The sequence below is a fragment of the Vitis vinifera genome, chromosome 13 (assembly GCF_030704535.1).
Source record: "Vitis vinifera cultivar Pinot Noir 40024 chromosome 13, ASM3070453v1".
Taxonomy (NCBI): domain Eukaryota; kingdom Viridiplantae; phylum Streptophyta; class Magnoliopsida; order Vitales; family Vitaceae; genus Vitis; species Vitis vinifera.
Window position 1 is genome coordinate 28,110,432 of NC_081817.1, and position 15,951 is coordinate 28,126,382.

The 15,951-nt window shown below is 36.0% G+C and overlaps 1 protein-coding gene across 1 annotated transcript; it reads left to right on the plus strand.

Moving 5' to 3' along the window:
• The first annotated feature begins 317 nt into the window (after window positions 1-317).
• CCD1 (9,10[9',10']carotenoid cleavage dioxygenase) lies at window positions 318-8,977 on the plus strand. Its single transcript, NM_001280915.1, has 14 exons — window positions 318-548; window positions 1,892-1,962; window positions 2,189-2,203; window positions 3,458-3,569; window positions 4,055-4,154; window positions 4,323-4,385; window positions 4,672-4,782; window positions 4,867-5,051; window positions 6,240-6,378; window positions 7,031-7,148; window positions 7,237-7,338; window positions 7,953-8,204; window positions 8,668-8,779; window positions 8,948-8,977. The coding sequence occupies exons 1-14, from the start codon at window positions 318-320 to the stop codon at window positions 8,975-8,977; spliced, it is 1,641 nt and encodes a 546-aa protein (NP_001267844.1).
• The last annotated feature ends 6,974 nt before the right edge of the window (window positions 8,978-15,951 follow it).

Consider the following 15,951-nt stretch of genomic DNA (forward strand, 5'->3'; position numbering starts at 1 on the left):
ACCCATAAGCTTTGGCTTATTAGTAGGTAGTGTGGTTCGTGGCCATTCATCTTCTAAATGGGTTTCTTGTTGTCCCACGCATTCCATTTTGGGTTTGGTCTCTATTTTCCTCCACACAATACAAACCCACTATTCAAAATTTCCACACCACTTCACATCACATGCAATGGCTCCTCTCTTATTTCTCTTAATCATTTAATAGTTTATTTTGCCCAAACATTCATATAGGACACTAGATGAGACGATGCCATCTGGCGGCAGATTAGAGAACGAGGAGGTGATAAAAGCTCCAAACCACTGAGCAGTGATTGACGGCAATGCCGAAGAAGATGGCGGAGAAGGAGGAGCAAGGCGGCGCAGGAGTAGTGGTGGTGGATCCGACGCCGAGTAAGGGGTTCACTTCGAAGGCGGTGGATTGGCTGGAGAAGCTGATAGTGAAGTTGATGCACGATTCTTCACAGCCTCTCCACTACTTGTCTGGAAACTTCGCTCCGGTTCGCGACGAGACTCCGCCGTGCAAGAACCTTCCGGTCATTGGGTATCTTCCGGTGGGTGAGATTGACGAAACCCATGTTTTTCTTTTTCGGGAAAACATTTGGCTGCGTGTGCTTGGCTGCTGAGAAAAGAAAAGAAAAAAAAAGAAACTTTTGGTTTTTGTCTATTTTTAAGGAAAAGTGAGGCTCAAATACCAAATTTGATTTATTTTACATTCAAATCATTTTCTCACCAAACAAATGGAGCCTAATAGAAATTAATTGTAGTTCGAATTTCAGCTAACTTTTCTTTTCTTTTGCTGCTTGAATTCATTGTTTTTTTTCCCCTAACTTTTTTTAATAGGGATGTTTTCGTTTTCTTGATATATTTCTTGGAAATTCATATGTAGTGAATTATTGCATCTCTTTTTAATTTAATATTTTTTGGTTTTTTTTTTTTTGGTAAATTACATTATTAGTCAGGGAATGATGTAATAGACTAACAGCATGTAGACGGTAGTATAATGCTGGGCAACATAGATATGGCATGTTGATTTGATAAATATAATGCGCAATTTTTTCTCTGTTTCTGAAATATGCTGAATATTTGCAAAAACTCCATAAAATTTAAATTTGGATTGGTCATTGAATATGAATTGACAAGAGAAATTGGAGTATGAAAGTTTAGAGGATGAATAACCAGTTTCAAGAAGTTGGATTCTGAATTTAGGAAAGAGTTGCTTTAATTTTGTGTTTGTTACTTTGGCCTACTTAATCAGAATTTTGTTTAAAGATCAGACAAATTATTTTAAAATTTTAAAATTTTGGGATTTTCCAAATTCATCAAGTGTCGTGCTACTCGATCAGAGTTGTCTTTCGACCAAATGTTAACAAATGGGCTGTAAATTTGCCAGCTCTAAGCATGGTAACAGTTATCAAACCCAGTGTATTTTTTTTCATGAACATGATGGCTGCCAAAATTTGTGTGAGAAATGTAACCCATTTGATGTATATAATTGGGTCTGTTACCCCCCACAGAAAATCTTTGATTTTTTGTGAGAGTGAACAAGAGAAATATTTAGTGAGAAACAAACTATAAGACTATAACATAGTTTGTGTGGTTCACTGCTATGTATCTAGGGGGACAAGCTGACTAGAGATAGATCCACAAAATATGAAAAACATAATAAGATCTTACCTTCCCTAAAATCTAACAGCAACCCCATCGAAACCTTTTGTTTTCTTTTATCTTTAATGATTATGATGAATCCCAATTGCTTAAATACTCATTGTAAATCTGCTAATCTTATTTCCTGTCAAAATTGCCAATAGTTTGATTTTTTTTTCCCCTTGGATACTGTAAGTCTAGCCATTCATCCTCTGCTAAATTGATATGAAATTGGAAATGTTGCTTACAGGAGTGCCTGAATGGAGAGTTTGTCAGGGTTGGCCCCAACCCTAAGTTTTCCCCTGTGGCTGGATATCATTGGTACGCCCTTTGTCTTTATGTCAAACTATTTCTAATAGAGCTTGACATGGTTTTTGGTGGGGTGATTATACTCAGTTTTTTTGCTTAAAAAATGTTAAATTTTTAATTTACCTTCATCCCAATCATGTATACTTTTGTTTTTTACTTGTTTCGGGCTATTCTTGCAAATGAAATGTTAGTTATCAACCCGATGACAACTGTGCTGATCCCTTTTTTCTCTGTGCAGGTTTGATGGAGATGGGTGGGTGTTTTTCCTTCATTCACAACTGAAATGCAATATAGTCCATGAAGGAATTTTAACTGTTTTGACTTCAATATTTCATTTGGTCCCATTGTGGACTAGCTTCAGTGTCTCTCTGCATGCTGGAACTCTTATCTAATGAAGACAAAACTGATATTTTTGTTCCAAAAGCTATAGTATTGTTTTTCTTAAAATTATTCAGTTCTTTGGTAGGTAGAAATATCTACATTTTTTTTCATGATTTCCCTCTCTTTGAGATTCTTCCTGTGCCTGAACATGTCCTAGCTGCTTGACCAAGATTTAAAATTTATACTTCATAGGCATGTAGGAGCTTGTGTACAGTTCCTGTTCTAACATTCAATGCTGAACTTGTTACTAGTCTATCTATGTGGAGTCGCTGCATCAAGTTATTATTCAAGATGAAATTTATTTGTGCTCATCTTAGTCTTCGCCTTAGCCTATGGCTATTAAACGTGAGTCATATCAAAAAAGATATAAATCCCATTAATATGAATATCCTATAATTTAAGTCTGAGTGGTGATAACATACTGAAGATGGAGATCTTCCCTGGGTATGCTGCTTAATCATGAGGATATTTACTCATAATCAATATATTTATCATCTCTGAGACTGCAACTGTCCTGCTACTAAATTGAAATTTTGTGAAATCAAGAGACTAATACATGCAAGACCCAGTGCTTTGAATAAAAGACATTAATTAAATAATTTAAAACTGGCTGTGGACTATCAGGGAATATGCTCAACTATCTGGGTGCTCCGGGGGAATACTATGTCTACTAGTTATGAGAGAAGAGAAAGTTCTGACTTCTTTCTGGTCGAGAAGTATTTGCTAGACTAGGGCATAATCTTAGTAATAGAAAAAACATACAACAAAATGTGATGATATGATCTCCATGTGGCATTTGAAATTTTCTGATTGGTTCCTAGATTATGTAGCATCCTATTGAAAGATCATTATGTTCTTAATGAAAATAAACTTGAACAAGGAGTTGATCTTGGTGAATTTTAATTTTGTTTTCAGCAGTGAAAATTAATCCGTTAATCCAATGTTATTTCTACTCATATGTACTATTGTATGTTTGCTTTTCAAATATCTTATTATGTATTTTGACAGCCTTCCTTATTATTTTCTGTCTTGGAGAGTTGCAAGATTGCTTAGAAACCTTACTGGAATTCACTGTTAACTTTTTCTAAAGTAACTACGGCTTTTTATTGTTTCTTCAACTATGCAGCATGATTCATGGTTTGCACATCAAAGATGGAAAAGCTACATATGTCTCACGTTATGTTAGGACATCACGTCTTAAACAAGAAGAGTATTTTGGAGGAGCAAAATTCATGAGGGTAGGCAGTGAACTGCATAAATTTTTTCCTTCTTCTGGCTGGGGAATAACATTTTCTCTTGCCAGGCTTGCTCCTCTATGGTTTTTGATCATAGATTTGATTCTTCAGTTAAAGTTCTTGGTGAACACTATATGAATTAGAGAAGTATCATCCAAATGAAATAAGATTTGTCTCTATAAATGAAAAATATTGGTACCTTATAGGAGAATTATGCCTGTGGGGACTAATTTCAAGGTCAAGAGGATGTAACAAATTAAGATAGAGGGTGAAGTTGAAATTGAGCAAAAATCATAAGAGAAGGAAAATATATAGTCTATAATGCCATAAGAGGAGTAAATATTAATTGATTTGCGAGAATATATAATAATTAATGAATAAGAAAAGTTAGTTCTAAATTTTAAACTTGAAAAGGAGTAGGTTAGCCTATGGTGCAAATGTTATTTCTGAGATTATATTATCTTGGGTTTTTGTTTTGTTTTTTGCAGATTGGTGATCTTAAGGGCCTGTTTGGATTGCTTATGGTTAACATGCAAATGCTGAGAGCAAAATTGAAAATATTGGATGTTTCATATGGAACTGGGACAGGTAGGCTTTAAGATCGTGAACGATTGTGCACCTTTTGCAAGAACTCATTCCAGTAGGAGAAGTCACCTGCTACAATTCCAAAAGAAAGTGTCTTGTATTAATTTGGTTGTCATGTAAGTAGGAAAAAGTATTAGAGAAAAGGGTTGACTGTTTAACTTCTTCTTCCAGGTAATACAGCTCTAGTGTATCACCATGGTAAGCTTTTGGCACTTTCGGAGGCTGATAAACCTTGTAAGCTTATATCCTCTCTCCATTTTCACTTTTGAAAAGCATGCATGTTCTCCAAATTGACTATTAATCAAAATTTTCAATGAAGTGAAGCATCAAGTGTTCTATCTCCATGTCTCAATGAAGGGTTTTGTTTTGCCCTTTTTTTTTTTTTGGTATCTCTGGTCATGCCACCACATGATGAAATTGTTAGGCTTTTCACTTTCTTGCAAGAGATAAATGAGAACTGTAAAATTATCATTACCTGTGTCTATTGTGGAACTCAAAATTTTATTCTGGCTCTATGAAGATGTCCTAAAAGTTTTGGAAGATGGAGATCTGCAAACCCTGGGCATGCTGGATTATGATAAGAGATTGACCCATTCCTTCACTGCTCATCCAAAGGTTGACCCCTTCACTGGTAAAAGCCCATCCTCAACAAAGAAATTTGATCATGCTATGGTGTAAATCAACTCCTTCTGAGTAGTTAAACCCTTGCATGCAGGTGAAATGTTTAGCTTTGGCTATTCACATACACCTCCTTATATTACATACAGAGTTATCTCGAAGGATGGTTTCATGCATGAGCCAGTGCCGATAACAATTTCAGATCCTATCATGATGCATGATTTTGCCATTACCGAGAATTATGCAATTTTCATGGATCTTCCTTTGTATTTCAGACCAAAGGTAAGGTTATTATTCGAAATTCTCACATGGTACAGTACACCTTTGATGTTATGATTGAATTTTTCTGTAATAAAAAATTTCTAAAAATTGTTATTCTAAATTAACAAAAAATCATCACAGAGAAGATAAGAACATTGGAATATGCTCATTGAGTGTGGTTTTTCAAAAGGTGCACAAATCTGCATAGTTAAGACTTGTATGAGCCAAAATGAAACTGGGTCTGCAGTTGGCTGTATTGAATTGGAATTGCTTTTGTATATTTGAGATATATGGAATTCAAATTCCTTTCTGAATCCTTTGGTTTTTGAAGACCTTCATTCCGTTCTTAGGCCTCAATTCATTCAAACAAACAGGGGTTTGTTGTAGTCAAGGTATACAGTGTGAACAGTGACTTGCTACACTTGTGTGAGTACTTGCTAGGGCAATGTTGTATATTTATGCTACAATAGTACCAATGCTGCCTGCATTAAACATAAAAAAAGTGTAAATAAATAAAATTCAACTAAGGAACCAAAATAAACTTCTGAGCACATTTATGTGGCTAGGAAATCAGGGCTAGCATGTCTGACCTGAGATGAATATGGAACTGAAGTGTTAAAATATGTGTCCAGTTACTCCAGTTATCTGAAGCTGGTGGAGAGGAGTGGGGGCTGCCCCTAAATGTTACCCATGCAAACTCAGAGGGCTTGTTTGTGCTTGTGAACTAATGCACGTCTCTGAAAATTCAACTAAATTTCCTTTGCTTTTCCCAATACCAAGTGGTTTTAGGTAAGATGATGGGGGTTTGGGGGGCATCAGACCCATGGTTACCCATAGGAAAGACAATAATGCAAAATCTGGAAGTATCCTTACTAATAGGCAGTGAAGCCCAAAGTTCAAATCCTTGTGTATCAAGTCTAGTTTTTGAGTTGGAGTTCATAAACTCTTGCAGTAATTTCCAATCTTAATTGAAATTGTATAGTGTCAAAAGTTTAATCAATAATTGTAGTTTAAACTAGTGAGATGTTGGCATGGATGATTTGCTTATGAAGATCAATGTGTTGCTTTTTGTAAAAAGAAAGGCTAGCGGTGGCATTCTATAATAAGCATAATGGTTACTGTTATGCTCTGATTTCTGACTTCAATCTGATGCATCAAACTGATTGCATCTCATTCAGCTTGATTAATTCATGATATTAAAATTTGCAGGAAATGGTGAAAGAAAAAAAGCTAATATTCACATTTGATGCAACAAAAAAGGCTCGTTTTGGTGTACTTCCTCGATATGCAAAGAATGAGCTCCACATTAAATGGTTTGAGCTTCCAAATTGCTTCATATTCCACAATGGTGTGCCCACTTTGCTTTCATCTCCATTTCAATTCTGCAAACAACATTCTCCTCTAAAGTTATCCAGTTTACTAGGTTCAAGTTCACCCATAGCCTAATAATCATAATATCTGCACATTGATAAAGTTTAGATAGCAAATCTGGTGCTGTCAACATATTTAGCCAGTACATGAGAAGGTTTGTTGGGGTTTTAATGTTAATTCCTTGTCATTGCTCATTGCCTAGAATCTTAATCATTAACAGAACCAATTGCAATAAACAGGGCCAGACTATATCTAGGAGAACAAGAAAAATCCCTGGGTGGATATGAAATTTCTGATGTTAGATTATGTAGGTTTGGACAATATACTAGTAGATTTTATACAAGATCTCATGACTGACATGCCACAGAAAGCACTTTCTCAGACTACAAGAGAATCTAGGAAATATTTTCTATTAGATACGAAGCTCAACCTTGGTTTTAGCAGTCTACAGTTGAATATGGCAGTGTATCAAAGTTATCTGAAAACATTGTTTATTTTCCAAAAGCTATTCAGATTTTTACAATATTTAGTAAAAATTTGGCTGTGTTCTTCGGGATGGGGAGCCGCATAGCCCACTTAGAACTTTTGCAGTGTTCATTCTGACCTTTTCCATGGCTTCCTTGCACTAGCCAATGCTTGGGAGGAGGAGGACGAAGTTGTTTTAATCACCTGCCGCCTTGAAAATCCAGATTTAGACCTGGTTGGTGGGGATGTTAAAGAAAAGCTTGAAAATTTTGGAAATGAGCTGTAAGAGTATTGCTTTTACCAATTTGATGAGTATATTGCTGGTCTTTGTTTCTCCAAAGTGTTCCTGATTGTTGATATTGCTTATCAGGTATGAGATGAGATTCAACATGAAAACGGGTATTGCGTCACAGAGAAAACTATCAGCATCTTCTGTGGATTTTCCAAGGGTGAATGAGAGCTACACTGGCAGGTATGCATGAACTCTGTTTGTCAGTATTTTGGCAGAATTCTGGGTTGCTGTATGTGTAAAGAGATACTTAAATTCTGCTAAGAAGCCGATATTTAGGAGCAAATGAGAAATAGCCAAACATAATATTAGCATATTTTTCATAACCCTCTTTTAAAATGTTCTCTTTTACCTTTTTCTTTTTTCTTTTTTCTTTTTTCATATGATATTTTGAATGATGGTGTAAAGTTTTCAGACTATTGAAGGCCTGTCTGGGATGACTTTAACTTCTGTTTTTAATCGTAGTCATAAAAGTATAAATAATTACTTTTTTTTGTCTGGTTGATTTTTGTTATATTCGAAAAGAAAATATTAAAGAAAATGATTTCTTATATTTGATTTATCATGAAAAAATACGAAAGAGAATCAAATATACTCATAATCGTATAGAAACTTATGCATATTCAAAGTACGTATTATTAATATAGACAAGAAAAACAAGTGAAATGAGTTTAAGAAGCTACCCAAACAGGACTTTAATCGCTGTACTGTAGTTTGTTCCATTCAATTTTCATCTTTTTCTCTGGGTCAGCTTACATGAGCATTTTATGTATTAATTATCTTCCATGCAAATATAGGAAACAACGATATGTATATGGAACCATACTGGACAGCATAGCCAAGGTGACGGGCATTATCAAGTTTGATCTGCATGCTGAACCCGACACCGGAAAATCAAAGCTTGAAGTTGGAGGGAACGTTCAAGGCATTTTTGACTTGGGGGTCGGTAGATTTGGTTCAGAAGCTGTCTTTGTCCCTCGTGAGCCTGGTATCACCTCTGAAGAAGATGATGGCTACTTGATATTCTTCATCCATGACGAGAAAACTGGGTATTTGTCTCCCTTCTCACCCTCTTGTTCTAATCGTTTATGAATATGTTGATAGTCATTAGCCACTAAACCATCTATTTGTCTATATTCTAAAATTTGAGACAAGGTGAATTGTTTGAAAACAATTTATGAAAACAGTTTTCTGTTTTTTAGATCGGAATACATTTTTCCAATTTCAAAATATTTTTGACAAATTTTAGTTCTGAAAATAAGGTGATTTTATGGAACAAATTTGATATGTTTTCAGCTAATTTTTATAGAGTATTCTGAGAAACAATTGAAAATACAACAAAAAAGACCGTAAATTTTTATATTGTTTACTAGTGTATAATGTCTTTCACGGAGAATAGGCCAAAAAAACTGTTTTTCATATCTGAGTTCTTAAACAGAATTTTGTTTCTAAAAACAATGTTTTTGAAAATGGTCTTCGAACCGTCTTATATTTTTCATTCTCATAATGCAGAAAATCATATGTGAATGTAATCGATGCAAAAACGATGTCGCCCGATCCAATTGCCATTGTTGAACTACCCAATAGAGTTCCATACGGTTTTCATGCCTTCTTTGTCACAGAGGTGAGTATGCTTACTCCTGGCTCCGTAAAGTTTAACCTTTCAGAAGAAAAAAAAAAAGGATAGTTTAACATGGTATCAAAGTTCTGATTAATTAATGGTCTCAAGATTTAGTGTTCCTCCTACCGTTTATTTTCTGCTTCTGACTTGAACTCGGGTTTTCTGATTCAGGAGCAACTCAAAGAACAAGCAAAACTTTGAAGAAGAAATCATAGACCGCCATGTAAGGTATGCATGTAGCATACAAATAATGTATCCATGTATTTATCATATCATCTGATGAACAGAATCAATATGTTGTTACAGTAATAATTATGGCTACTTATGAAAGGATTTTTTTTTTCTTTTTTTTGAATAATAGCATTATATAGAGTCTATATCATTCTCCAAAGGTGTGGTTTTCACTTCATTGGCTTTATCATTTTAAAAATTGCATTGCATGTAAATTTAAGAGTGGTGGAGGTTCTATATTTAGAGCCTGTTTCGAAGTGGTTCTAATTAATGCACTTCTAATTTTTAGCACTTGTTAGAAACGTCTTTTAGAAAAATTATATATACTAAAAGAAAAAAAGATTTTTGAAGAATTATTTTCCGAGTAATTGTTCATGAATGATGTCAAGTGATTAATCATGTACATTTTTAAAAATGATTTTTACAAGCTTCTCAAGCGCTTATACATTCCATAAGAAAATGTTTCCAAATATTAGAAAGCTTTAACCTCTTAAAATCGCTCCCAATCGGGCTTTGTTTAGGTTTGAAAGGTGGGTCTCGAGTTTCAATTTTATGGAATGTCTCCTCTCTTTCAAATGCATGGGTATTAGAGTTATAATTTAGAGTTTGTTTTTCAGTGATTTTAGAAAGCATTTATAATATTTCTAATACTTAAAAATTTTTATCATTCGAGTGTTTAAAATATTAGAAACGTTTCTTAAAATCATTATCAAATACACTTGAGTTCATTTGATAGTGATCTTAGGAAATATTTTTAACATTTTTAACACTTGAGAATTTTTATCATTTGAATATTAAAAAGATTAAAAACATTTTCTAAAATCACTACAAATGCACTTTTAGAACCTGTTTGGTAGTGATTATGGGAAACGCTTTTAATATTTCTAATATTTGAAATTTTTTATCATTCAAGTGTTAGAAATGTTAAAAATGTTTTCTAAAATCACTCTCAAACGCACTCTTAGAGCATATATGGTGGTGATTTTAAAAAATGTTTTTAGCTCTTTTAATACTTAAAAAATAAAAAATTTAAAATGTTAAAAATATTAGAAGCATTTCCTAGAATTACTACAAAACGGAATGATAGTTAAGGTTATAAGGGTAATTCCAATTGAACCTATTCATGAATATCTAACCTACAAGTTTAGGTTGAGAGTTCACAACTTTCATTAAGTTCGTGGGCAATTAGGGTTTAGATGGTTCTTAAATTGTATTAAACAAAAAGCTAAAAAATGAAGTCTTATAATAAAAAGAATAATTATTTCAAAGTTATAAAATATAAACAATGTATCAAAGAGTTAAAATATATAATTAGTTATCAAGTTGATATAAAATGGTAATTTTTAAAGCTACAGTTCAACTTTTTAAAGATATTTTAATAATAAAACAAAATTAATAAATAAGTGTCTAAAATTCCTAATTAAAATAGATTATTTTTATATAAAATATTATATAGCATATCTCTTTATATGTTATTGTAATATTAGATTTTCTTATAGAAAAAGAAAAATTATTAGAAATATCTTTATAAATATTTTAAAACATGAGGGGAAAAAGTTATCAGATGAAAATGTATTTATAAAAATTATACAAGATGAATATAGGTATGAACTAGGGAAAAGGTTAGTGAAAGTTGTGTTTTGGGCTTCCCATCCCAACATAATAGCATTTTCGAAACCTAACAATGGGAAATATGAGAATCAACTTTTAATATGAAAAGTTTTATCATTTTTGTACAATGAGCCAACTCCATCTTCTGTGCCCAAATTGCCCCTTCGTTTCTCTAGCTCAGCATCATCCCAACCTCTATATCGCCCGCTCTCATTTGGAAGCTTTCTCTCATCTTCTTTCACTCTTGAAAACCCAAAATCTCTCATTTCACTTCAGAAACCCAAATCCAAAACTCCAAGACGGTGTCAAAATACGTCTTTCAACTCATCTATGAGCCATGGGAGTCTAAGAGAATCCGGGAAAAACGAAATGGAGCTCAGGTAGAGAGAGTGGGTACCCAAAAACTAAAACCCTAATCTCCAAATGTGTCATAGACTCGCAAATTTGTGTCTAAGATAGCTCTATCAGCAAGAAATAACACCAAACATCTCTCATAGACCATTAAATCGACGAAACCCTTGAAGAACCAGAAGAAATGGTGCAGAAAATGAAGCATAGGAATCTCTTGAAGTATTGGGTCCCGATGAACCGATTGACCAGTCTTTGACCGATGACTGTACTTTAGGTACTACCTTAATAGCTCTTAGGTACGACCTTAATTTACCTTAAGTACTATCTTAACTGACCTTAGGTACTACCTTAGTTAAACTTAGATATTACCTGTGTGAAGCCTTAAAACTTCATTTGTGGATATTACTTTCTTCATTTGTGACTTTTAGAGCATGTCATTTTGTGATTAATTACTGTGATCGGTTTGGTTCAACTTTGGTATTTTGGTGACTGTACCTCAAGTACTACCTAAGTAAAACTTGAGTACTACCTATCTAAAGTCTTGAAACTTCATTTGTGGATATTACTTACTTCATTTGTGGGTCTAGAGCACATTATTATGTGATTAATTAGTGTGGTCGATTGGTTCACCTTTGATATTTTGGTGACTGTACCTTAGGTACTACCTTAATAGCCCTAAGGTACTACTTTAATCTACCTTAGGTACTACCTTAACCACCTTAGATACTACCTAAGTAAAACTTGGGTACTACCTATCTGAAGTCTTGGAACTTCATTTGTGGATATTACTTACTTCATTTGTTACCCTTAGAGCACGTCATTATGTGATTAATTAGTGTGGTCAATTGACTCACCTTTGATATTTTGGTGACTATACCTTAGGTACTATCTTAATCTCCTTAAGTACTACCTTAACTAACCTTAGGTACTACCTTAGTTAAGCTCATTCAACTGTCTAGGAGCGGATTGGTGTCCTTTTCAGTTTTAGACATAAAATCGATCGACCAGTTACCCCTTCCCGGTCGAGGTCCGGTCGAGAAAGAAGTAAGTAATATCCATAAATGAAGTTCCGAGGCTTCAGATATGTAGTACCCAAGTTTTACTTAATTAGTACCTAGGTCGATTAAGGTAGTACCTAAGGCATATTAAGGTAGTACCTTAAGGCTATTAAAGTAGTACCTAATGTATAGTTACCAAAATACCAAGGGTGAACCAATTGACCACACTAATTTTTTATATATATATAAATAAAAAGAAAGTATATTAATCAAAAAGAGGAAACACCAAAAAGCCAGTGCCCTCAAAGTATACAGGGGTTATACACACCACCTTCCCTAACTAGGAACCTATCCAATCTAAAAAACTTACAAGAGAATAAGGGCTCTCTACTAAGGAAACCCTGACCCAAGACCAAAGATTACTTACAAAAGAATATTTCAACCTTTGAAGTGAGAGTTCCTCATTCCCAAACGCTATTCTATTCCTCTCCTTTCATACTGACCAAAAAATACATAAATGAGTCATTTGCCAAGCCCTCTTGTGTCTTTTCCCCACAAACCCTCCATTCCATCCAAGAAAGGTTGCCTTCACTGTACATGAAAGAGTCCATGATACACCAAAAAGGGAGAAAAAAATGTTTCACAGGACCCGCGTCTTGTCACAATGAAGTAAGAGATGATCCACCGATTTTGCTTCAGATAGACAAAGAAAACACTTATTTGCCAAAGAGAATCCCCTCATTTGAAGTTGCTCCAAAGTTAAGACTTTACCCCAGGACGCCTCCCAAGCAAATAAAGCTACCTTTGGAGGCACTCTTACCTTCCAGATTCTTTCTCTAGGAAACATAGAAGATCCCCCACTCTCCAACATAGAATAAAAAGACTTAACTGTAAAAGCACCATCATTTGAAGTTGTCCAAATCACTCTATCTTCCTCCTCCCTTTGAACCCTGAATGCATGGATATTCTGCAACAAACGCTCCACCAAATCGATCTCCCAATCATTAAACGCCCTTGCAAAAAAAGGAGTCCAACCATCCCCATCTCCAACGGGGTTCCAAACCTCCGAAACCCAAGCATTCTTAGACATGGACATGGAGAAAAGAGAGGAGAAGGACTCACAAAGTGGCCCATCTCTGCACCACTTGTCTTTCCAGAATCTCACTCTTTGCCCATTACCCACATGGTAAGCTAACTTACCATCTAATAGCCACCACTTCTTCCTAATTGCTTTCCAAAGCCCAACACCGTTTCTCTCAATTACGTCCCGAGTATGCCATCCCCCCTCCTCTTCGCCATACTTGAGGCTAATTACACGCCTCCACAACGCCTCTCTCTCATTAACATACCTCCAATTCCACTTGCACAAAAGAGCACTATTCATCAAAGCTAAATTTCTCACACCTAGCCCACCTTTCTTTTTTTCCAAGCAAACCAAGTTCCATCTGACAAGGTGAGGTTTTTGGACAAGAGCTCCCCCACCCCACAGAAAATCCCTCTGAATCTTTTCCAATCTCAACCTCACTTTTCTTGTCAAGTAGAAGAGAAATATAAAGTAAATAGGCATGCTAGAAAGAGTGCTTCTGATTAGGGTGAGTCTCCCCCTTTTAGATATATACTACATCTTCCACATAGCAAGCCTTTTGCGAAAACGCTCTTCAACCCTATCCCACATAGCCAATGAATTGAAAGGTACCTCTAAAGGCAATCCCAGATAACAAGAAGGAAGCTCACCCACTTTACAACCCAACTCCAAGGCCAATCCCTATATATTATGCACCCTTCCCACCGGGATCAACTTACTCTTCTCTAAGTTGATTCTCAACCCTGAACACGCCCCAAACCACATGAGAAGCCAACTTAGATGAGTCATCTGATCTAAAAACTCCTCACAAAATACCAACATGTCGTCCGCAAATAACAAATGTGAGATTTGAAACCCCTCACCCCTCCTACCACTCACCCTCCACCCAGATAACTAGCTCCCACTAATAGCCATTCTCAACATACTACTAAACACTTCTATGGCTATCATAAACAAGTAAGGGGATAGGGGATTTCCTTATTTCAACCCCCTCGAACTTTGAAAAAAATTGGATGGAAAACCATTAATTAAAACGGAGAATTTCACTGTGGAGATGCACCAATCTATCCACTTTATCCATCTTTCCCCAAAACCCATATTTTTAAGAACTACCAACAAGAAGCTCCAACTAACATGATCATAAGCCTTTTCTAAATCCAACTTGCATAACACCCCTCCAACATTGTCTTTCAACCTTGATTCCACAGCCTCATTTGCAATCAAAATTGCATCCAAAATCTATCTGCCCTCCACAAAGGCATTTTGGGACTCTGAAATCACTTTTCCATCACCTTTTTAATTCTATTGGCCAACACCTTGGCCAACAACTTGTAAAGGCTGCCTACAAGGCTGATAGGTCTGGAATCTTTCAGATCTTCTGCCCCTCCCTTTTTTGCAACTAAGACCAAGTAAGTTGCACTCAAAGATTTAACAAATCTGCCTCTCTCATGAAATTCCTTGAAAAAACCCATTATCTCAATCTTCACTACGTCTCAACAAAACAGCCAAAAAGCCATGGTAAAGTCATCCGGACTGGGGGCTTTATCCTTGCCTAAATCTGAAAGTGCCACGAATACCTCTCCTTCCACAAAAGGGATCTCCAGCCCCTCAGCCTCATTGCTAGCTAATCTCATGAAGGACAGCCCCTCAACACCAGGACGCCACCCCCCTTCTTCGATATACAACTTTTTAAACGCCCCCACCACACTATTTTTTAAATCAATCTCCTCCGTATGCCAATAGTCATCCACTTTCAACTTGGACAACCAATTTCTTCTGCTATGCACATTCGCCATCCTATGAAAGAATCTGGTGTTATTGTCCCCCTCTTTCAACCGCAGTTCCCTAGACCTTTGTCTCCAAGAAATTTCTTCCCTCAACACCCAAGTCTTATAAGCCTCCTTAGCCTCCTTCGTTGCTTCACAATCCTCCAACTCAGAGTTGAATGTTTCTCCAATTCATCCCAAAACTCCACCTGACTAAGAGCTTCACTCTTCTTAGTATCAATTAAACCAAAAACTTCTTTATTCCAAGTCTTTAAAAACTCTTTTAAGGCTCTTAATTTTGCATCCAGAACAAAGCTGAAAGACCCGGTAAAAGATAAACTCCCCCACCACCTTTTCATCTGATCCATGAACCCCTTTTCCTCCAACCACATGTTCTCAAATCTGAACGGTGAAGAACCCCTCTTCAAACCTCCACCTTCTAGAAGAATGGGAAAATGATCAGAAATTGGTCTAGCAAGGATCCCCTGCACAGCCCCATTGAACATCCTGTCCCAATCATCTGTCACTAAGAACCTGTCAAGCCTAGACTGGGACCAGTTATTTAACCCGCCTCTCCATGTAAAAGGACTCCCTTGTAACGGATAGTTCCTTAGCTCCAAATCCTCCACCACTTCTGTAAATCTCCTCATTGACGTAGAAAACCCACCCCTCTACTACGCTCTTCTGGGTATCTGACCATATTGAAATCTCCCCCCACACACCAGAGATCTCTCCATAACCATTTTATTGACCCGAGCTTCTCCTAGAAATCCTCTCTATCCCTATTGCACACCGGCCCATAAACTCCAATGAACACCCCCCTCAACCCATCCACACTATTCTTAAACTGACATGATATTGTAAACATCCCTTTTTCCACCTCCAACAATTCAACCACTCTGTTGTCCCAAAACACCAGAACACCACCAACTGCCTTCCTCGAGTTTATTGCTCTCCAATCAAGATGTCTTCCCACCCCAAGACTACGGACAAGCCTCGTACTCATATCCTTGATTTTAGTTTCCTACAGGCACACCACATCCACTTTATTGGATTTTATGACGGACTTAATGACTTTTCTCTTATCACTATTGTTTGCCCCTCTGACATTCCATGATAAAATCTTTATTTTCA